The 24,895-nt window shown below is 42.3% G+C and overlaps 1 protein-coding gene across 3 annotated transcripts; it reads left to right on the forward strand.

Moving 5' to 3' along the window:
- Positions 1–3,664: 3,664 nt before the first annotated feature.
- On the forward strand, positions 3,665–24,526 carry tuft1b (tuftelin 1b). Of its 3 annotated transcripts, XM_031585872.2 has the most exons (13): positions 6,895–6,915; positions 7,073–7,105; positions 17,187–17,234; positions 17,513–17,587; positions 17,831–17,917; positions 18,117–18,185; positions 18,304–18,387; positions 19,432–19,545; positions 20,151–20,374; positions 20,795–20,900; positions 21,702–21,785; positions 21,940–22,028; positions 23,123–24,526. In XM_031585872.2, the coding sequence occupies exons 5-13, from the start codon at positions 17,885–17,887 to the stop codon at positions 23,193–23,195; spliced, it is 876 nt and encodes a 291-aa protein (XP_031441732.1). In that variant the 5' UTR covers positions 6,895–6,915; positions 7,073–7,105; positions 17,187–17,234; positions 17,513–17,587; positions 17,831–17,884; the 3' UTR covers positions 23,196–24,526. The 3 variants fall into 3 exon arrangements, with proteins under 3 accessions (XP_031441729.1, XP_031441732.1, XP_031441731.1); XM_031585869.2 differs by lacking the exons at positions 6,895–6,915; positions 7,073–7,105 and adding an exon at positions 3,665–3,980; XM_031585871.2 differs by lacking the exon at positions 6,895–6,915 and having other exon boundaries at positions 6,957–7,105.
- Positions 24,527–24,895: the final 369 nt, after the last annotated feature.

Below are 24,895 nucleotides of genomic sequence, written 5' to 3' on the forward strand. Positions count from 1 at the left end.
TAAGGGGGGCGGCGCCCTTGCACCCACTATTGACGCACCGCCACTGCAGCCTGATCTTTAACCCTCCTATTATGTTCAAATTTTACCCACATCTATTATGCTTGGGGTCAATTTGACCCCAGCAATTTAAACCTCTAAAAAATGATTATAATATTTTTTTTTACTCAAGTTTATGTGTCAGGTACTTTAGGTTTGTTTGTTGACTACCTAAATAGCCCTTAAAAATAAAACAATACCCCCACCCACCCCCCTTATACATCCAGAATACATGTTACGCTACTATGGAGAAATATGCAGATCACCATCAAATCTCACTGATTGACTTAAAATTGGAAAGAGATATCCTTCTGGTGTTTTATGGCTTCATATTATTTCTAAGTACATATTGTTGTTATCTATAACATATGGAATAGAAAACTATTTCTGTAATCAAGAATAGTATCAATGTGATAAAAAAAGTTTATATTTCTTATATATTTTATACAATTAAAACAGCCTGGGGTCAAATTGACCCCAAACAACACCTATGCGTAAAGCATGTGTACAGGACATTGAAAACATATCATCATGTTAATTTTGTGTTTACCCAGTTCTCCCCATTAGATTAGGAAAAGTCATTAAATATGAAGCAAAAAAAACTATGCCAATCATTTATTTAGAGACGTTAAACATTGAAAAGGGTCAAATTGACCCCAAACATAATAGGAGGGTTAATGCATTTCTAGAGTCTGTAGTCTGCTGTACACATACATCTATTGTATCTGCACTTATCTGGCAAAAGCTTCTCCCACAAGCTAATTAGGTGTTATGTACGTGTATGTGTGTCTGTTTGTGTGTGTGTCCTCCCTAATCCCGTCTGTCATCGGTGCAACTGCTGGCGACATCAGGTCTTTCCCTCCTCGTATACCCCTCGTATACCCCCTTTTGCCCCCTCTTTGCCCTGCCCCTCTCCCTTTCTCATCTCCCTTTCTCCTCTCCCTTTCTCCTCTCACTGCCCCTCTCCCTTTCCCTTTCTCCTCTCACTGGCCCTCCTGGGTGATGTTCCTCTAAAGCTCAGTGGGCCTTGGACCTTCTGACCCGTCATGGCAGTCCGTCTGGAACACACACCCACACAGACTACACACTGACATTAAAAAAACACACACACACATATACTGTATGTGTGTGTGTTTTTAATGTCAGTGTATGTGCATTTTTAATGTCCATGTGTACTCTGTGTGTGTGGGTGTGTGTTCCAGACGGACTACAATTGATGTGTATGTTGGTCGGTGTGTGGAGAGAGAGAGAGAGAGAGAGAGAGAGAGAGAGAGAGAGAGAGAGAGAGAGAGTGTGAGAGAGAGAGAGAGAGAGAGTGAGAGAGAGAGAGAGAGAGAGAGAGAGAGAGAGAGAGACCAACATACACATCAATTCACAAATATAACATGAACACACACACACACTTCACATGCATCCATTCACACACCCTTACATATACTTGTGTGGTCATTTTCTGTTTGGAGAGCTCCCAGGCTCCCAGTGGTGTCCTTACAGAGGGATTTAAAGCAGAGGGGCGCGGCGCGGAACTATAGCAACACCACACGCAATGCCTCTAAATGCAGCAGGGAGTACTGGCGTAGGAATCCGAGCCAGTGAGCTCATGTGGACTGGCATAGCTGTAAATAATGGTTAGCGAGGAGCAAGTCTGGCTCGGGGGTCTGTAATGTTACCTCCAAAATATTGCTTGTGAAGACATGTTTTTCGCAAACAAGACAGAGGGTAATTATTGTGTACGAACTGGGCTCTCAGATTTAGGCTTATTCATGTAGTGTTTCAGTAGAACATTGCTTGTCCAGACTCAGTCGTTATATAATAAGTCTTGACTAAATGGTGGTTCGATTGAAGACTTTACTATTCAGAGGGAATTTCTATCTAAACCATGTCAGGAATTCACATCTCATGGGGACAACTGAATTTTGGAAGGCCTGGAAGGTTTAAAGGTTTTTTTTTGTTCGTTTTTATACTAAAGGGACATTGAGAATTTGCGTAAGTGGGAATCTGGCCTCAACTGCCAGATAAATATCTAAGCTAAGCTTGGAGAAAAGCTTTGAGTTCACTATTCAGATACTACAGACAAGCTGAAAGCAAATATAATAGGCGTAGGTCTAGGCTACAGGAAACCAAATATGGCTTTGATACTGCGTTGGTTACAGCATGGGCAAGCATATAAATCCAGTTTCTTTGTCTTGGGTTGGGTTATTAAGATTGAACCGCCTCACAAGTTTTCTGGATTAGTCCGAATTTCAATTCCAGTTCTCTGGAGATTGAAAGTGTACCGCACAAATATGGGGTGTGATGCTTTGAAAAGGTTTTGATCGCTTTCATAGTTCAACAACTTGGCAGACACAGTCATCCTCTATTTAGTTTGCAGTGTGCCATGGAACACTTTACCTTAGAAATATGACGCACTTTTGAATCAAATCATACCTTTGTTTAAGACCCATCAGGAAGCTTTATAACTCTAAACATGGTGGATATGAGAGCTGTATTGTGTTACCAGCCACAGCTCATTGTGTTGATTCTTTTGTACTGGTCTTTTACTTCCTGTTCGTGACACAAATTTCACCCCTGCCTGCAGCACAATATGAGGTCAGAAATAAGGAGAACATTCTGTGACTTTTTTTTTGTCAGTCAGTCATGCTGTCTTGTTGTGCAAATGCTTTAGCCAGTGGCATTTGGCATGGTACACTGATGCTAGCAGTAAAAGTCAAATGAGAGATCCACAGCCTTTGGAAAAAGCCAGAAAAAACTGATGTCAACCGTTTTACGTGCCAGGCGTTGTTCATTGCCAAGCTTCTGCAACCATTTGTGCTGGCAAACCGCAAAATCATTCATCAAGCATAACATTGTATGAACATGTCAGCCCTCTAAATAAACCTGTGCACCTGTGAGAGTGGAAGTGGCAGTTGCTCAAAGAATGTTTTATTCTGGGGTGCTTTTATGTCCTTCTAAAATGCTCAAAGTCCATAACCTGAACACACCAAAGTCAGTTCATTGTTTCCCATTGCCAATGTGTGTGTGTGTGTGTCCAGATGGTGCGGATTGTTCAGATTTGTACTGAATCATCTGGTTTCTGTAGCCTGCTTGTCCTGTGGCATCTTACTGTATTTCTAGTGCTAACTCATCCTAGGGTCAAATCTCCACTTGTAGGTCTTAGCTAAAATAGTGAGCTACATAACTACTATTGTTGTGTCCGGGTGGGGGCACGCATTAAATAAGAAAGAAGCGTTGGAGAGGCTGATAACGTAACTTATATTTATTACTAGTACGAACAGGTAGCCCTGGCTCATCAGGAGCTCAGAGTGGAGTGCAGGCAGAGTCCATGTACAAGAGAGCGAAAGAGGGGAGCGCATCCACTTTATAGTTCCCCCATGACCTGAAGGATCATGGGAGCTGAAGTGGCAATATGCATACACAACAACTATAACACACAACAACACACACAGTCAAGTTTAATCTCTTGTGGGGAAACCACACATTGAACCTTCCCTTTACATCTCACTATTAAAGTATTAGTAGCCTACGTTGCCTAATTAAATTTAGTCCATACAGTAAACTAACTTGATTACTAAGTGCAATATTCGCTCTGTTGTCCTCCGTTGACTTGTGCTATTTGCGGTATGCGTGCGTGTCATATGAATAATTGACCCTACCGTACACAGGTGTGGACATGGACATAATGTTATGGGGTCCTAACGCAGTAACCAGTCTGGGGTTAGTCCTCTAGAGGAAAAGACCAGTCCTAACAGGGTTTCGTGTCACTTTCTCGGACACATGCGTGATCAACTCTATACGGAATATTTTCTTCAATACTTCAACAGGTGTGGGCTTTACGATACTATAGAATTTGAAGAGGATACCTGCTACTCTCTCGCCAGAATATGAACGGAACTGCGATGAATGAATGCTCTTTTCATGATATTCGGACGGAGGACGAAATGGTGGTATGTTTTCATTAACTTGTTATTGTACAGATGTGTGTTATGTGACGTATGTTACTCATTGAAGACCAGTTTGTTAGATGTGCTTAACAAAACAATTGGCGTTTACTTGTAAAACTATGTGCAACATGCAACACTAACGTTTAGCGGATAGCTTAGTAGTTGCCATTCAAGTAGCCTACTGTTCTTAGGCAGTCGAACTTCAGTCATGGACACCAAAAAGTGTGTCCTAAGGGTTACATTCTTCGGGACAGCTGAAAAACTTGATGAAAGTAACCAGTTGGTTATCAAATCAAAATAATTGACAAAAGTTTTGAAGTTCTTGTAGGCAAGCCTTGGCCGTCTTGTCATGTTCTTATTTATTACATAGTTCTAGTCATTAAATGTTTACATCTGGCCAATGTTTTTCAGATTGATTGTTTGAGAAGATGAGTTCAACTAAGTGAATGAGTGGCCACACATATGCACGCAAATTGATTGATTTGTCTTGAACTGCATGAGAAATGCGTGAGAATTGCATGATAGCAAATGTGGCATGAGAATGTGAGGTTGGACTAATTTATATGAATCATTGGCACCATGTGGAAGGATTGGCTATACCTGTGTGTGTGTGTGTGTGTGTGTGTGTGTGTGTGTTTTGTGTACGTATACATAAATACAGAAGTCAACACACACTCACAAGTCAAACTGTGTTAAGTTCACACACTTGCACAGCAAACATCCATAACAATACAGATGCGTAGCTTGTGAAAGTTGTTGTTTCTAAACTGTGCTGTGTAATTGCAGGAGACGCTAAAACCTCATTCTTGTCTGTAGACATGTGAATACATTTGCATCATTCCTGCCCCAAAGCATCTGGCTTGGGAAGCTCTGGAATTTATGCTTCAGTGTTTCCCATATCACAATTTTTTGCCACTGTAAGCTGTTAGGGGACCTCACCCATACGTTTGGGTGTGCTTGTGCGAGCGTGTGTGCGTGCGTGCGTGAGTGCGTGAGTGCGTGCACTTGCGTGCATGAGAGAGATGCCACTGTTTTCAGGGCATGTGTTTAGGTGTTTTGCTCCAAAACAATACATGCTGACCTGGCTCACAAAGGAAGACTGATCATGTATACACACACAAGTGTAGAGCCCGCTTCAACACACACACACACACACGCACACACGCACACACATACACGCACATACACATACATGCACGCACAGCCCTTCACAACCTTTTGTCTACTTCAGTGAAACACAATCCCAGAATCTGACACTTTGTGAATGCTGTTGTTTAATAATGCAAGAGCGCTAAGGGAGGATTCAAGTGTGAAACGCAGACACAGATACCACACAGCCTCACAGCACAGACACAGATAGCACACAGCCTCACAGCACAGACACAGATACCACACAGCCTCACAGCCTCACAGCACAGACACAGATAGCACACAGCCTCACAGCCTCACAGACACAGATACCACACAGCCTCACAGCCTCACAGCACAGACACAGATACCACACAGCCTCACAGCACAAACACAGATACCACACAGCCTCACAGCACAGACACAGATACCACACAGCCTCACAGCACAGACACAGATACCACACAGCCTCACAGCACAGACACAGATATCACACAGCCTTCCCCAGTACAGACACAGTACAGATAAAGATACCACACAGCCTCACAGCCTGCCCCAGTACAGACACAGCTACCACACATCCTCACAGCCTGACCCAACACAGACACAGATATCACACAGCCTTCCCCAGTACAGACACAGTACAGATAAAGATACCACACAGCCTCACAGCCTGCCCCAGCACAGACACAGCTACCAAACAGCCTGCCCCAGCACAGACACAGATACCACACAGCCTGCCCCAGTACAGACACAGATACAACACAGCCTGCCCCTGCACAGACACAGCTACCACACAGCCTGCCCCGGCACAGACACAGCTACCACACAACCTGCCCCAGTACAGGCACAGATACCACACATCCTCACAACCTGCCCCGGTACAGATACCACACATCCTCACAGCCTGCCCCAGCACAGACACAGATACCACACAGTACTTTCACACAACAATCTTTCCACTATGCCAAGAGTACACATTTTTTTGTGCAAACTAAATCCAAATAACCCTTGGGAAAGCCATTAAGAAAGGCCCCACAACCGTACAAAAACATTTGAATTCCTTCAGCGCAACACGCCACCCAGAGAGAGGATTGACTGGGTCTCATGTTTGGGCTACCTATCCCTCTCAGACAGAGGGTCTTTGTTGAAAGAGTGAAACTGACCCCCTAATGATTTCTCCTCTTCTCTGTCTCTCCCATTGATTTTGAATCATCGCCATACCCTAAAACCCACCGCTCAAAGTCTGAAGTGTTTTAAGCATGTTTAAATAGATCCTATCGGTTGGATACTTTTTTGGGAAGAGTCTGTGCATCAGTCTGTACTTACAATAGCAGTGAACTAGGGTGTTGACTTGTTAAGAATAGCTGATAGCAGCCTTTTTGGCAAGATATGGTTCAATAGCACATTATATTATTTATCCAAAATAATTATGTATTCGCATTATTTTCTTTATTTACATGTATTTGACAATTTACAGTTTCATGCGTAGTGCAACAAAGTTGTATTTAGTACTTGAAAAATAAACTCTTGCTGTCATGGTCGGTGGACATTTGAAAACAATTTCACAATTTATTTTGTGAATATAAACTTTTAGTGCACACATGTCCACTCTTCAAACACATGAACAAGAATCATGCTTCCATTTTCTATAAATACGGTCCTGTCAGGCAATCTCCAAGTCGCCTGCAGGGGGGGACAATGAGAATGAGAGGGATGTGGGTGCTGGGGTGTCTCAAGTCGCACTCAGCCCCTCCCTCTCTGACTCACAAACGCAAGGCAGTACCAGTGAGCTAAACAGAATAGCCGGGTAGGTCCCCTGCTGACATATCTATATGTGTGTGTGTGTGTGTAAGAGACAGACAGAAAGAGAGAGAGAGCGATGGAGAGAAAGTGTTTAGGGGAATTGTGTGTGTGTGTGTGTCTAGTTTTATGAGGCTTTGTTTTTCGTCTCTGTTGCTGAGCAGCTGAAGAGCGTGTGAAGTTCTTCTGAGCTACAGGTAAGATTGTTTTAGTTTTTGACTAAATAAGATGTTATGTTCTCGTATGGCCGCGTGTTATGGGTTACGGTAATAATGTGTCAGTGAGCCTGTGATAAATGTAATCAACAGTTCCCGTAAAACAAACAAGTGCTCATTATTGTTTGATGAATAAATACATTAATATCATGTATTTGTGCTGTATGTGTTGTAGGACTTTTTGGTCCTTCTAAAATCTTTTATAATTCCGTAATTGGTTACAGTATGTGTCAATGAGTTGGCGGTTATCTCAAGTTCCTCCTGGGATTTCCAGATTTGATCTCTGTCCTACTTCAGGGGAGGTTAAACCCCATTAGAAAGCCTCTTGTCTAGATTCGTTTTTTTAAAGTGGCAAAACATTTTTTTGTCTCATTATCAAGATCATTATGGTGCACTTAAATCAGATTGCAAAACATCATTGATCACTTTACATCAAGCCGAGCCAGAGCCAGAATTTGATTGACACATGCATTCCAGATGCCAGTATCGAATATGCCTTTTCTCTATGATACCTACCTACTATTTACATTAAAATTAATTAATGTCTTTTGATGCTGTGGTCCTAAAATGTGTTATATGCATGTAATTGTATGGGGATGAAGTAGGTGAGATCAGAAGTCACCTACTCCCACTTACTATTTAGTCACTGGCTCGTTGGGGTGTCCGATTAAATGAAAGAGAGGACAGTGAAGTGGTCAGGGGTTATTTGCGCTCAGGGATGACTGCTAGGGTCCAGAGTATGAGTGAGAAGCTGAATTGAAGTCACAGCTTCTAATAATGTCCTTGTCGGCCATCCCATTTCTTTAACTCAACGGAGTGTGTTTGTAATTTAGCTTCTGCAGAAGGGCCAGTTGTTTAACTCAGCGGTGAGTGCTTGTAATATAGCTTCAGCGGAAGGGTCAGTTGTTTAACTCAGCGGTGAGTGTTTGTAATATAGCTTCAGCGGAAGGGTCAGTTGTTTAACTCAGCGGTGAGTGTTTGTAATATAGCTTCAGCGGAAGGGTCAGTTGTTTAACTCAGCGGTGAGTGTTTGTAATATAGCTTCAGCGGAAGGGCCAGTTGTGTTGAGAGAGCGAGCCTGAAGACACAGGCGAGGTATGGAGGTGCTTTGTGGACGTCAGCTCCTCAGGGCCTATTATCTCATAGTAGGGGTTGCATTCTCAGTCTCACACACTCACACACAACCACTTGATATATTGGATCTGCAACATGTTTCCTATTAGAATAGGATCCATCATCTCAGCAGTAAGGCATAACACATAACAAATATTTCCTAGCCTCGTTCCGAAATATCGAACCCTTGTAAGAAGAGTTCATGCCATAGAAGGCCTGAGATATCCCTCATTCCTCAGCACACAAACTTCCCCACTGCATTATGTAACATTTGCGATGACAGATGCCATGTCCTTTTGCCATTCTGCCAAAACACATTCCCTTCTTCAGTTCTACCATCAGTTAATTGGAATTTTGAATTATCATCAAAGGTGACCGCAGTTATGCAGCTCTTCCAGGGAAGTTCACTATCATTATCTATGCAGTTCTTCCAGGGAAGTTTACTATCATTATCTATGCAGTTCTTCCTGTGGAGTTCACCATCATTATCTATGCAGTTCTTCCAATGGAGTTCACTATCATTATCTATGCAGTTCTCTCTGCTGTGGTGTTTACAAGCAAAATTGAGGCCCAGAAAATATATCAGAAAATATGCCAATCCATACTGAGGTTTTAACTACCTGTATCTAAAAAAAAAGAACTTAATAATTAGTGCTGTCAGTTTAACGCGTTATTAACGGCGTTGACGCAAACCCATTTTAACGCCGTTAATTTTGTTATCGCGAGATTAACGCGATTTAATTATTATTTTTTATTATTTATTTATTTATTTATTTATTTTTTAGATTTACATTCTTTTTGGCCTCGCAAACTGTGCAGTAGGCTAACATTACGGTTTGAGTGAATGGTGAGCGCGATACGGCGAAATGGATGATAAAAAGCTTCTGAATGGAAAGTTTACTTTTAAAAGTTGTGTTGTGCAAAAGAAGCAAGCTTCACTGTTGTCTGAAAATGTCAACAGGCAGCTGGCTGAAAGCAAAGAAGTAGTAGGCTTACCTTTTATTGGTAACCTAACTGTTACGGTTCATTGTTTCTAAAAAAAAAACATTAAGCCATGGTTTAACTGCACTATAGGCTGAGTCCTTGTTTACCTGAAATGTGCACTTTATAATTTTATTTTGTACCGCCCTGTTTGGCAATGTTGGTTTTCAATAAAATAAAACATTTGCATAAAGCAAGCCAATCCACTTTTCCATGTTGATAAGGGCATTACAATTTAAATAAAAAGATGGAAAAAATAAATAAACGAAGGGACATTTAGAATAGATAAAAAATTGCGATTAATCGCGATTCATTTTGAGTTAACTATGACATAAATGCGATTAATCGCGATTAAATATTTTAATCGTTTGACAGCACTATTAATAATACAATCTTTAATTTGAATAAATATTGATATTAATATTAATAAAAAGCAGTTAGATGGGCAAGTTGGGATAAATCGCCCTTAAGCTATCTTCATATGTGGCATTCCCCACTGTTAATTTCTACAGTTTTTTTCCCAGTATGCACAGTTTTGGGATTAATGTATGTGTACGTATTATATTCTTAATGATCTGAGATGTTATTTACAGTAGCAATTAAAGCAATCTGCTATTGGGCACAACAGAACCTTGTTCTAAGCAATGAATTAGCAACCACTGTGCTCTTAGATTTAGATTAGTTCATTGATCAGACATTGAGCAGTTCTTCAGAAGAGTGTATCCCACAAAGACAGTCAGTCAGTCAAAGTCAGTTTTTATTATCATCACACACGTGCATTTTTTGGGTGGTGACACAGGACACACACGCATGCCGAAAAGGTCGCAGTGAAATTTGTCCTTTGCATTTATCCAATCCTGGGCTGTCCTTCCTCCAGGGCAGCCAGGAGCAGTGGGCAGCCTTTTATGGCGCCCGGGGACCAAGTCAAGTGATCATGTCCGTCTTGGTCAGGGACGGACAGGAGAGTTCACTGCACTTCACTGTCGATAGAGTCAATAAAATGAGGCAACATATACGTAATGTATGGCCATAATGTAAACCTCTTCAATCAAATACAGTCAGTTAGCAGAATATAGTGTAGTAGATTATAGTATGTTCTTTACCCGCGTCAAAATACTTTTGTAGGAGGGCTATGTTATATAGGATAGCTACATTTTATATATATATATATATATATATATACACACACACATATATATATGAAAAGGAGAGGAGAGTAATGGAGTAAGTGTAGGAATGTGCTTACGCGTTTGCTAGCGTTCCCTCATGCTGGGACACATATTAGCATGTCAGAACGCAACTCACTCATCCTGCTCCAGCCACAATAGCACAGCATTTTGACATCCATTTCTGGCACTGATTAGCCTTAATGACTTTAAGTTCAGTGTGTGAGAGAGAGGATCAAGGGGGAGTGTGTAATGGGTGTTGAGAAGGAACAGAACATTGTGTCTTCAAATGCAAGGTGTGGCTACGGGGAGAGAGATGGCTTGCGGACCATTTTGTGTGTGTGTGTGTGTGTGTGTGTGTGTGCCTGTGTATGTGTGTGTGCCTGTGTATGTGTGTGTTCATACCTATGTGAGACAACATTCGACTTAAAGCCATAGGCTAGGCACAATGATGTCTAGAAGGGGTTTAAGTATGCGGTAAATGTGCGATGGATGGCATGTGTCATGTCTACTCAGAACAGACGTGAAAGCCAACAGCTCTTATCTCATTTGAAAAGCATTAGTCTGCATTCCTCAACCAGGTCCTTTAAGACTTGGCCTAGTCCCAGAGACTGACCTCATTCTCCCACGTATGGAAGGATGGAAGGGACAGGACACACACACACACACAGACACTCTTAGATTTAGGTTAGTTTATGGATCAGTCATTGCACATTATATAGGATAGCTACATTATATACATATACTGTATGTGTGTTTTTTTATATATATATATACGTATGTTTACTAGATATACGATGTAAACCACTGTAAGCTACAGTTAAAAGAATATAGGAGTTAATCAGCACATGATGTTCAAACCAAGTGAACTATAATGAGAGGAGAGGAGAGATATGGTGCGGGTTGGGTTGTTAATGAGTGTGTTTAGTGTAGGAATGTGCTTATGCATTCGCCAGCGTTCCCTCATGCTGGGACACACATTAGCATGTTAGAACGCAACTCACTCATCCTGCTCGAGCCACAATAGCACAGCGTTTTGACTATCCATTTCTGGCACTGATGAGCCTTAATGACTTCAGGTTCAGTGTGTGAGAGAGAGGATCAAGGGGGTGTTGAGAGGGTGTGTTTGTGTACATTTGTGTGTTTTGAGGAACAGATTGGGTCTTTAAAGGCAAGGTGTAGCTATGGCGAGTGGGGTCCTTTGCACACACATTTTTTGTATGTCTGTGTGTGTGTGTGTGTGTGTGTGTGTGTGTGTGTGTGTGTGTGTGTGTGTGTTCATACCTATGCGAGACAACATTCGACCAAAGGTCATAGGCTGGAAACAATGATGTCTGGAAGGGGGTTTAAGTGTGCGGTAAATGGGCAATGGATGGCATGTGTCATGTCTACTCAGAACAGACGTGAAAGCCAACAGCTCTTATCTCATCTGAAAAGCATTAGTCTGCATTCCTCAACCAGGTCCTTTAAGACTTGGCCTAGTCCCAGAGACTGACCTCATTCTCCCACCTCACAGGGAGCGACAGGAGAAACACACACACATATAAACACACACACACACACACATAAACACACACAAGTATGCACATGCACACACACACAAAGATAAAAACTATTGATGTATATTTCCACAAAGTATAGCGGTTCTACCTTTTTATTTAGCGCTCACATGAAAATATTTTTTTCTTCAGTGTGTTTTCACCAAACTGACCATGTGTGTCTATTGAGCACACAGCACCCCTATATTAGACACATTTTCACAAGTGTCTGGTATTTTGTCTGCGATAACGGAGACGAATGTAAGCCTGAAACAGACAGAAAACACATTCATCCCCCAATAACGCTCCTGTCATGTAAGGGCGTCTTGACCCATGCGTTGATCCTCACACAGTCTGGTCTGGTCTCCTGCCCTTGTAAGGCATGCCTCTCCCAAGCCCCACAGGTGAGTCATGGACACTGACGTCCTGAGACTCACCTGAATCATCCCTCATGGCGAGCTCACACACAGCCCTTTCTCGCTGTGCTGTAATCATCCCTCACGGTGAACACACACACACACACACACACACACACATCCCTTTCCCACTGTGCTGTAAACATTTAATTTCACCATTAATTGCCATCATTCCCTGTTCGTCTCTCATCTTCCCTCACCTGAGAGTTTGTACAGCGACTAACCCGGGGTGGTGCCCCAGTGCTCCTCACCTCACCATGGTAACAGCTGTGGTTGCAGTACCTGCTCAGACAACCCCCTCTTCCCTCTGCCAGGTGCTTCGGCGTGTTTCCCTATGGGTGTGTTTGTTCTCCCTCAGCCGGCCCCCACCCCACCCACAATGCCAGGCGGAGGTCTGAGTCAGTTCCTTCAGCTCAGAGTTTCCCTTTGATGGCCCGGGCTTTATCCTTATCCCTGCGCCCTACCTCCCTGTCTGGCTACGAGGCAATATGGAGCCTTTATCCTGTTTTTTTTCCATGTCTAGCTATGTCTACGTGAAAGTGACACATGGTTCAGGTGACGTGTTACTGCTATGCCTGGGCACGAGGTCATCTTTATCTTGTATAGCTAGGTAGATGCCATGGACAGGTTTCAAAATGGTAGATCATTATTCATGAGTCATTTAGTTTAATTTTTTTTCTCATAATTTGTTAAATGTGTAACTGTTAAAAGTTAAATGGCCACTAAAATATTTACTCACCGTGAAGTTATTGCCTGAGGTTGTGATGTGTGACGGTTGGGGAGGACGGGTATGCACCGCATTGTGGTCACCCATGCCTTGGCACTTCACCTTCATCTATATTGACGTGGTGACATCAAAATCACTTTCTGTCTGCTTAGTCCCTACCCAGGGCCTGGATTCCTTTTAGCGCGCTCATAGCTTTCTTAGTCCTTAGCCCCGTCTCTGGCCTGTCGTCATGTAGGTATGAGGGTCTGGGCAAGCGCTGACCATTTGAATGCTGCATGGACGTGAGGATCGCAGCCCTGTGCCATGAGTGTGTGTGCGCCTGAGGGGACGACCCAACTCTGGCCTCTCCCCAGGCCTCGAGGCATAGCCTGCTTGTGCTGTTCATATTACTGTTGCGGTTGTAGTGGAATGAGTAACTTCAAGACTGAAGCGCAACAGTTATGGCAGGAATGCGGTAACTCCTTTCTGTCAAAACAGTGCTACAATTTTGTTCACACGCAACGTGGATGTGTTTGTGTGTGTGTGTGGTGTGTGTGGGGGGACATATATTGAAAATAGTGTATAAAATGGTTCCCCTGTCAAATGGTAAGCTGCCAAAAAAACAGGGACAGACACTGTTACAGCTTTGAAGAGGAGACATTAAATGTATTGTTGCAGAGTGGACATAATTGTGAGTTTTATCTGATGAGGACATATGTGCTCTGCAACGATAACAGAGTTACTTAAGCTTGGCTTGAACCCCCCCATTCCTCTCTCTTTCACCTCCAACCATTTGAGGCTTTCTTCTCCTGCAAACAGACTTTGGCATGTTAAATGATTGCTCTTCCTGTGAAGAAGGTGTTTGCATTGGCTGAAAAGGGGTGTTTGTTTTAGAGTTGTCACAAATGATGTTTGACAAATGATCAGTTACTTGGAATGAAAAAAATTAATCGGTGCCAAAAGACGAACTGACACCTCAAGAGTACCTGGCAAACAAATACATACCTGTGTGCGCGTGCGTGTGCGTGTGCGTGTGCACAGCTTACCGTATTTATGACCATGTGCATTCACACACATACGAATGCAAGTCCATTTGATGAATACAGTGTAAGCCTGGCAGTGTTGCCTAGGAGCCAGGAGTCAGACATGTTTTATAAAGACTGTCCAAGATGAAATGCAGTGAAGGACGTCTTCCACATCTTCTGTGTCAAAGTGACAATTCAGAAAGGACAATTCAGTAGTGGCTTCTATTCAAGAACTCTCCTTCAGGTGCTTCTGTTCAGACTCGCTGCTCCGAGGTTTGGATGAAAGATTGTGATTGTTCAGTGTGCACAGTGTTTGTTGTGTTGAGCAGATCCTGATGGAAACAGGAAGATCCTGTCCAGTTCTTTGTTTTGATTTGTGCTTAATTTCATCATGTGTTGTGTTTTTTCAGAAGAACAAGATGGATAAGATTAGAAGTTACTTGTTGCAAAGGAAGACACACACACACACACACACACACACACACAAAAGGCATTACAGGCTCCTTAAGCTTAGCCTGAGGGACAAGACATAATAGGAATCAAGTACCTAGGAGAAGTTAGATTATCTGATGTGTTATTGCATTTGCTGTATAAAATACTTCTTCCAGGAAACCCAAATGATTTTGCACTAACTTGCTTTAGGATACTTTTTCCTCATTATCTTTTTGGAACATTCAGTAGGCGTGAACTTAATTTGAAATGGACCCATGGGATAGTCGTAGCAGAAAGTAACCTGCAAGGAGCCAGTTAAAAGCTTTTTAGAGAGTGAGACAAAGAGGTGACCTCTAGTTGTGTTATGGTGTTATCGTGTTACAGAATGCAAGACTGTTTCTTAAAACATTACAATATAGAACAATTGTCCTTATTGTGCATACTTACTCTTTGAGCATATATGATGCGAGTGCTTTATTTAGATCAGGTGCTGACAGTCGTGGGTGGAGGTTTGTTATGATAGACAACAAAGCTGTACACATTCTTGCCTAAACACACACAGGCAAATACATTAAAATCTGATGAGGATGTATGTACTCTGCAACGATAACAGAGTTACATAAGCTTGGCTCTCAGCTTTAGTGTTCTTCATGAAAAGAAAGCTTTTCGACCCCCTCCATTCCTCTCTCTTTCACCTCCAACCATTTGAGGTTTTCTTCTCATGCGAACAGACCTTGGCATGTCTAATGATTACTCTTCCTGTTCAGAAGGTGTTTGCATTGGCTGAAAAGGCATGTTTGTTTTGGAAACAACGACGTTACATAATCCAAAATGCAAATTCACCTATGGCATTGGCTTGCATAGCCAAGTTTGGGCAAGAGTGAAGAATGACGTAACAAAGCATACACTTCTATAAGTGGCTTCACTTTATATATTTTATATACCTTATACAGTGGGGAAAATAAGTATTTGAACCCCTGCCGATTTCGCAAGTTTGGCCACTTGCAAAGAAATGTGTGATCTATAATTGTAATGGTAGGTGTGTTTTAACAGTAAGAAATAGAATATCAACAAACAAATCCAGAAAACTGCATTTTATAACATTTATGACTTTATTTGTATTTGATGCAGAAAATAAGTATTTGAACCCCCAAGCAAACAGCAAGAATTCTGGCTCCCAATGACCAGTTATGTGCCCAAGAAGCACACAGATTAGTCCTCATTAGGCCTAACAAGGTACACCTGATCTCAACTAGTGACTTGTATAAAAGAAACCTGTCCAAAGAATCATACTTCACACCTTCAACCTCACCACCATGGGCAAGACCAATTGTAGACCTGCGCAAGGCTGGAATGGGTTACAAAACCATCGGCAAGCAGCTTGGTGAGAAGCAGACAACTATTGGTGTGATTATTCGTAAATGGAAGCAACACCAAACAACTGTCAATCACTATAGGTCTGGGGCTCCATGCAAGATATCCCCTCGTGCGGTGATCATCCGAAAGGTGCAGAATAACCCCAGAACTACATAGGGGGAGCTTGTGAATGATCTCAAGGCAGCTGGGACCACAGTCACCAAGAAAACCATTGGCAACACACTACGCCGTAATGGTTTGAAGTACTGCAGCACTCGCAAGGTCCCCCTGCTCAAGGAAGCACATGTACAGGGCCGTCTGAAGTTTGCCAATGAACACTTGAATGATTCTAAGGAGGATTGGGAGACAGAATGTGGTCAGATGAGACCAAAATCAAGCTCTTTGGCATCAACTCGACTTGCCGCGTTTGGAGGGGGAAGAATGCTGAATATGACCCCAAGAACACCATCCCCACCGTCAAGCATGGAGGTGGAAATATTATGCTTTGGGGCTGTTTCTCTGCCAAGGGTACAGGACGACTCCACTACTATTACAATTATAGATCACACATTTCTTTGCAAGTGGCCAAACTTGCGAAATCGGCAGGGGTTCAAATACTTATTTTCCCCACTGTATGTCCTTAGGCTCTACACACTTGACCCTTCATTCCCCCTAGAGTAATTTATAAGAACATTATACTTCTGATGTCAGTACATACTGTTACATGATGTACTGGAACTGACGGTGGGGGTTAGGTTCATGGTCTTTTTTAATAATGTACTAGAATTTGATGCATTTTCATCCAAACTGAACAGGATTATACATTAAGTCATTTCTTAGGCACGTTGGTTGCAACAGGGACATTTAATGTTAAGTTGTACTGACCCTGCAGATTGCTGGGGAGAAACTGGCTGGTATCAGTATGGTAGAAACATGACGGCAGAGACGATAAGTGTGTTTGACTTACCGCTGTGTGCAAGTAAAAGTGTGCAAACAGTCACTTGCTATGGGTGTTGATAGCTCTTAATTGGGGGTTATTCGGTGAATTGCTGTGTCAATAAACGTTATGAATGAGTGCATAGTCTGGATATTTGCCTAAGCAAGTGTTTAATGTCACTAGGCCAGGCCTGCTTTGAGTTGGCCTTTGCGTCAGAGACATGACCTGGATGACTTGACATTTTTCTATACTGGAAATGTCTTGAGCATTTGATACTGTATGTCTGAGGCGAAATATCTACAGCACCTGCCCTCTACTTGTCTAAATCCCTCCCTCCTGTCACCACACCTTCGTGATATTTTTCTCATCCCTCTCTCATTTTTCTTCTTTCAGGAGAGGTGCGGACGACTGAAAATCACTCTGCAGGACACCAACTCAAAAGTGTGTACAATTAGACTCCCAACACAATTAATATGTTTTAGACTTTTTTTTAAAAAAAGGCTTGTGTATTTTTTTATTGTTGTGTGCAACTGAAATGGTGTGACATTGGAAGCAGTTTCCTTTTGGATGTGAGAATAAGAGTGTTTGCCCGACTGAGAGCAGCAGTGGCTGTGGAGCAGGTCTCTGCTGATGTCGTCTGAAATGAGATTATCTTTGGCTGTGATGAAATTAGACTAGCGCTCTCTCAAGGACTTCTCCTCTCTCCTCCATTATCACAGCCATCCTCTGAGAGCCAGCAGCGGAAGCCTGAGTCACTACCACCACCACCACAAGAACAGACAGAGGTCATCAAGGTAACTTTCTGTTCTCTGTGCCAATGTGTCTAAATTAGAAGTTGTGAGTTGAAGAGTGTGATTGCATGTGTGATTTTGAGTGTGCAAGTGGGTATGTGTTTTGTGGTTGTGTGTGTGTGTGTGTGTGTGTGTACCTTCCTGGCTGTTTTCATTGTGTATAAATACCATTGTGAATGGAATGTCATCTAGCCTGGGTCTATACACCACACTGTGTATTTCTAAAACCTGTTCTGTGCATTAAAGGTCTACTTGGAGAAGCGGTCACAAAAAGATCAGAAACATCGGCAAAGTGTCAAGATGCTAACAGACGAGGTGTCTCAGATACAAGAGGTCAGACCAAGTCTTTGTGTGTGTGTGTATTTATACTGTGTGTATCTGTGTCTCTGTACAAATAATGTATGTGTTCAACACCGGATAAGCAGACCTTTGAATTGTGTGTGTGTGTGTAAACCATATACTGTATACTGGTTTGTGTGGGTGTATGTATATGTGTATGTGTTGTCTAATCACCCTGGTATTTTCCAATCAGGTCCGGTACTGTTTGAAGAGCCTTCGGCAGCAAATGGCATCAAGACATAACAACAATAATAACAATAAGGTGATTATAGAAGTTCAGTCTTCAGTCTTCAGTCTTGTTTTGGAGACTTCACAACAGCATTGCTTGCTTTATTCATCATCTTCATCTTGAAACCTCTATATGACGATCTGTCCCTCAGTTTCCAACCAATGGCTACGGAGTTACTGAGCTCAGCAGCCAATCAGTGATCCTCAATGGCAATGTTGACCCACCTCTGACAAGGGTAAGTCGACTTCTTGCGTTCTCACTCTCGGTCAGTCAACTTACTCCCACACCTGAAACAAAGAATCAGGATGCTTGGAATACACAGGGCTATCGGAGCGTTCGCCCTTTTTAGTTTTTCCAGGTGTGTTCCTTAAGTGTTACTTTCACTTTTAACCAGTTAAACCTCTACATGCCACTGAGTACTGTAACTGCATTTTGTGAATATCATAGATTACATCTTATCCGAGCAGGTTGCCTGCTGAAAAAGGAAGCATTTACTTGGTTTTTCAAAGGATTTACACACAGACACGTGGCAGAACGCACGTACACACACACACACACACACACACACACACACTAACACACACACACACACACACACACACAAACACTTAATGCACTGTGAAACGGCAGCCTCTCTTGCCATGGTTCACACAGGCACTTAGTATATTATATTATATCCCGTTTCTGCTGAGTAACGGTGAGGTTCATCGGGCTCCATCAGCGTCTAATCTGTTTGTGTAACTGTAGACTCTGCAGCCATTAACTGCCTGACCTCAGGCTGCTCTGCTCTCTCTGGGAGTGGAGGAAGCTTTAACACATTCCTCTCCATTCCAAACGCATGAGATAGACAACCGTTTTACCTCTTTACATGCAAACACCCTTCTGCACAAACACACTGAAAAGTCTCACCTCTTTAGCCGGAAGAGTGTTATCTAACCCTCTCTCACCCTCTCTCACTCTCTAACCCTCTCTCACCCTCTCTCCCTCTCTAACCCTCCTTCACTCTCTTCACACACAATCGTGGACACATTCTCTGGCTCACTCACTATCTGCCCTACTCCTCTATTCCTCTCTCTCTCCTTCCTCTGCTTTTGTTTTGTCTCTTGGAGCATGGCGTTCTGTCTTTCACCTGTCTGCCTACGTCAGTAGGTTGAAATGTCTATGGGAAGAATCTTCCCATATTGAAAAATATATACTATGTTATAATATATATATACATATAATATATAATATAATCTATTTGTATGTAATGCCCCTTTCCTGTGTGTGTGTGTCTCAGGAGGAAGATGATGAGGAAGATGAGTGTGTGAGGCTAAGGGAGGTGACACGGCGTCTGTATGCTCAGCTGCAGAAGGCTGAGAGACGCCACCAGGAGGAGAGAGACAAAATGCAGGTCAGAGACACAAATCCCTCGCTTTTCTTTTTTCACTTTTCTTATTGTGGTTCTCTTAGCCTCTTTCTTTCTGTTTGTTTCTTTCTCTTTCTCTTGTTGTTCTCACTGTTTTGTTTAGTTAATGCCAGTCATTTGTTTTGAATTGTCTCCTGAATCCCCTTTAATCTTTAATTCATGCTGTCCTTTTCTGGCATCTTCCGTCTCCTAGTTTCCTTTTCTCTGTTTGTGTTTCTCTGTCCAACAATGAAATCCTACCCGAGGCCTGGTCTGCGGTTTAGTCCGGTTTAGTGACCTCTGTGATCTGGTGCTTTCCAGATCTGTTTGTAATTTCCACTGGAAAACAACATGGAATGGATCCTGCTGTCTGCTATGTGGTATTTTTGGGTACCGGTATATAACAGTTGCCCAAATCTAGTGGTCATAGAATTTAAAAACATGAACAAAAATAAGAGTTACATAGAGTACCTCGATTTAACATTAGGTAGAAGACTTCCAGCTGCTCACACTCACATACACAAACACCTGCACCAGCTGGCTACTATTCCTGTACATCAGCCCCTTTCCACTGAGCTCACTCCGATGTTGTATGATGGCACCCCCTGCAGGCCAGCGGAGAGGCATGTCGCCAGCGTGTGGAGGAGCAGGCGGAGCGTTTGCAGGAGGCCGAGGTGGAGGCCAATACCCGCAGACAACAGGTGCAAGAGCAGCAGAGGCTGCTGGGATGCATGGAGACGGAGAATGGCTCCCTGCGTGACAAGATGGCTGCCAGAGAGGCAGAGCTGGAGGAGCTGAGAAAGCAGAAGGAGGGGGGTCAAGCGGAGCAGCAGAGGTGAGCGTCCTGTCGCCATGGATACATACTCGTTCATTCAAATTATTTTTTTTCATTTAAGTGGCGGTGCACCAAGAGTGGATGTTACCATGGTAACAAAATGGAACATTTTGGTAGTTAAACTGCATAGCATTGGCAAAGCCAAGGTCATTGGTTCCATTCTTAGAGGACAGGAGAACTGATACAAATTCAAGCCTTTTATTCATTCTATGTACTGGATCATATCCCAATTACACTACATGCAGGCCTGATATACTGCATACTGTGTTCTGTTCATGTTGCGAATTCCAAATATACAGTGTAGTATAAATCACTTTTAAAAACCTTAAATGCCTTAAAAAGCAGCTGGTCATGCACAGCAGTGTGTCACAGAGAGTGAGTGTGGTTACCGAGGTAACGGACACATGTTGCCCCCGGTAGGTCGGAGCAGCTGGAGAAGGACCTGGCCGGGCTCAAAGAGAAGGTCCATCAGCTGGATGACATGCTCAAGAGCCAGCAGAGAAAAGTCAGACACATGATTGAACAGGTCAGGATGCTGTACATGTGTATATGCACAGACACAGACACACACACAGACATTATATACATACTCTCTCACAAACAAATACACACAAACTCACACCTCAGGACATATGTGTATAACTAGACATTTAAATCAGCCATTTTTACTTTGTGTGTTTAAATGTATGATACATGTCATAAAAAAACTAGAGCGTCTGTGTGTGTGTGTGTGTGTGTGTGTGTGTGTGTGTGTGTGTGTGTGTGTGTGTGTGTGTGTGTGTGTGTGTGTGTGTGTGTGTGTGTGTGTGTGTGTGTGTGTGTGTGTGTGTGTGTGTGTGTGTGTGTGTGTGTGTGTGTGTGTGTGTGTGTGTGAGAGAGAGAGAGAGAGAGAGGATGGAAGAGATGGAAGATGTGTGTGACAGAGGGGAGAGAGAGAGAGAGAGTGTGTGTGTGTGTGACAGAGGGATGAGATAATGTTTAAGGGAGAGAGCGCAGTTGTGGATGTGATGGGGTTTGAGTGCCACGCAGGGCAGATATAAGTGGTGTAAAGCAACACCAGTCATGAATAAATGATTAATAAATGTGGCTTCCGCATCTCATTCCTCCCCTGTGGCCACTTATCGTGGAGTGTGCATGTTGGGGGATTCTTTACATTTCCGATAGAGCCTGTCCACTGCAGGTGCCTGTGATGGTTCCATGTGGTCTCAGTTTTGTGCAGCTTTTGCACAGATTTAGTTGTTTGTGGAAACAAGTTGTAATTTGTGGACCTAATACTGTAATTGTGTGTGAATGTAATATAATTGGTGTGATGTGTTTGTGTTAACAGCTGCAGAACTCTAGGACTGTGATCCAGGAGAGAGATCGTCACATCAGAGATCTGGAAGAGAAAGTGGCCTTCCTGGAGGCAGAGGTCTGTACAGCTTTCCTCCAGCCGTGTGTGTGCGTGCGTGTGTGTGTGCGTGTGCGTGTGCGTGTGCGTGTGCGTGTGCGTGTGCGTACTTAACTATGTTGTTTTTATCGGATTGTAATCTTGTCCCCCTCATGTTTCTTGGCTTTTCTTACAGAACCGTGAGATGCATGATCAGATGGAGTTCTTGCTGGGCGACCAGAAGCCCCAGCAAATATCTCCGCAGAGTCCACAGGTTGTCTACAGGTACAGTGAAAACACCAGAACAGTGTGCACAGCAGGGACGTCAAGGGCAGGGCTATGCTATCTCTAGGGGGGTATAAACCCCCTACCCCACGGATAACCATTTTGCCTCAGAGTGTCTGTCCAATCGTAATTTTAGAATAGAAAGGACATAATACTGGTTAAACAAATCGCTACTTGGCCAGGATGGTACACAGTAGATCTCATCAAGATTTGCATTGATCTGAGCTACTGACGTATGCTATCCATCAGCTTTAAACAGGGGCATATAGGCCTATGTATATTCTATTTATTCTTGTCGCCTTCCATTAAGACTTTCATATATTCAACCAATGATTGAGAAACTGAAGGATTTGCGTTATAATGACGTTTATAATGATGTTTAAAAACACAAACTACTGCCAATGTCAGTGACCTGATTATACACTGGGAAGATGTCTTTCTCTGTTTTTGAAAAAAGTGAAAGTATTTTGGAAGGTCTTATATGTAATACGTGTCAATAACTGATGTGAGAGACAAAAATGTAACCTTTTGGGAATTTGAAAAGAGAAATAATTGTTCACTTACAAACATAGGCAGCCATCTTACTTGGGCAGCCATTTTATTTTGTTGCCTGGCAACCACACAGAGCAAGGGAGCAAGGCAGACAGTTGTCAGTGCAAAATAAAATGTGAATGTGAATAAAATAACAGAGAGAGAGGGAGAGAAAGATAAATACATTTCCCCCAAGTAACCCTTTATTTCAGTTTGCAGTTTATTTCTTTGAGTGTGACTCAATTTCAGAAAACAGAGATCACATAAAAGTCATGAATCCACACTCACAACTTTTATTTTATTTTTTTACTACTTAATTTCTGAGTTGTATAATGTGTTTTGTTTATTTAGTTTGTCTGTTTTGTTTTGTTATGGTTTGTTTATTTATTGTTCATCTGTATTATGTACCCTGTGCCCAGTCAATTCTCCCTGAATAAATAATGATGATGATGATGATGATGATCCACGACCATGCCTGTGAGGTATTTACACAAATGTTATGACAAACATCAGAAGCCTACATCATTTGTTTCTCATATATCCTCTCCTCTGTCTCTTTACAGCAAACCTCTCACGCCTACCAGACTTGCAAACAAGTCTCTGCCCTTCATCAAAGTCATCGAGATCAAGTCCTGAGCAGAGACTCCATCAGCATTGAAGTGCCCAGCAACGGCACTGAAGCACTCTTATGACCTGCCAATCAAGCATAGCTTATCAGCAAATCTACCGCAAAGTAGCAGCACTATACCACTGGTTTCTTATCAGAGAACACAATATGATATGATAAAGGGTTGGATCCACAACTGTGACGGCAACTGGAAAGAGATAAAGTGTTACTTCGAAGGCAGTGAAGATTCACCAATCTCATGCGACAGGAAAAACAAATACATGCATCAACAAAAAGAGACTGCAATGTTCACAACCTGATATCTGAAGTGGGGAGTCAGACAGAGGTTGCATCTAATTGTATGGCTGGAATGTAAACATGATGAAGGCCATCACATAACAACACATAAGCTGACACACACACACACACACACAACTATTTTAGAGCGGGCCTCTCAAAACAAACCTGTGGTTGAGCTCAGGAAGCTCTCTCCGAGGTTAATGTCTCCGAGGTTAATGTTAATGGTTAACCCTAACCCTCCCAGAGTGCAGGAGAGACGATGACGGCACAACCCACATTATGAACCCTAAACTCACAAAGGATTCGACTCCAGTTCCATGGTCAGGTTCCACACTGGCATCTGAGTTTCATGGCAAAGGTTTTCCCCATAGTAAAGACCTTTATGCATGACAGTCAAATGGAAGAGGCTCCCTATGAAGCTGTTATTCTGATTTTGATCTGGTGACCAAATAACATCTAAAGAGAGGATCACATGTATAGTGTTTAAAAATAGGCTTTAGGATTGCATGAGATGCCGTATAAATGTATAGATAGATACAATCGTCTGAACATTATTCATCTATCTTTGCCTTGTTTTATTCATAAATTCTGTTCTGGTGTGGTTGGATAGTATAGAAGATCTTAACGAAACCACATCCTTTTGTGAAATATGAGATTGCTGTGGGGGATTTTCTAAAGATATCCTGTTTGGGGAGTTTGAAGTGTACTAAATGACTTCAACAAAAATGTCCTTTTTCCTTCCATTGTCCTGTTACCATATTAATATCATACTATGAGACATTGGGTCATACATAGATTATTTATCTCTATGTTCTGTGTTATAGTAGAATTTACTGCTGAGATATACATAGTGACTTCAGCTTATGTAGAAATGACATTGACAGAACTTATTTATTGTTGTAAGAAAATGCCGCCCTGTAAAGATAGCAAGTTCCATACGATTTACTGTGAAAGCTGTTGTACAGTGATTATTTTCTTTGGGTGTTTTTGACTTTTTATGTATCTTGTGGTGTTATCATTTCTTCCAGTCTGAAGGAAATAAAATATGTTGGAAAACAGATGGGCTGTTGCTGACAATTGATTATTGTGTCCCAGATATTATGTGTGCACAATCACGTTTCTAAAGCATCTTCCAAATTACACTGAAAATCTGAGAGTCTATAAAAATTCAAGTTCATTGCTTTATATGGCGCATAGATCAACATCCATCACTTCCAATTCATGAAGGTATCGAACGTGCCTACTGCCATCTTGTGGTCAATTTAAGACCACAAGATGACCAAAAGCTGGCAAAACCCGAACGGGGGATATACGATAACTCAACCCACTATATATAAATATAATATATATATATGATAGAGTTGTGGTTTCAATTAGAATATTATTCTGGACATGTGGTTTATATCTAATGATAGAGAATATTTGTAGG

The sequence above is a fragment of the Clupea harengus genome, chromosome 19, assembly GCF_900700415.2.
Source record: "Clupea harengus chromosome 19, Ch_v2.0.2, whole genome shotgun sequence".
In the NCBI taxonomy this organism is placed as follows: domain Eukaryota; kingdom Metazoa; phylum Chordata; class Actinopteri; order Clupeiformes; family Clupeidae; genus Clupea; species Clupea harengus.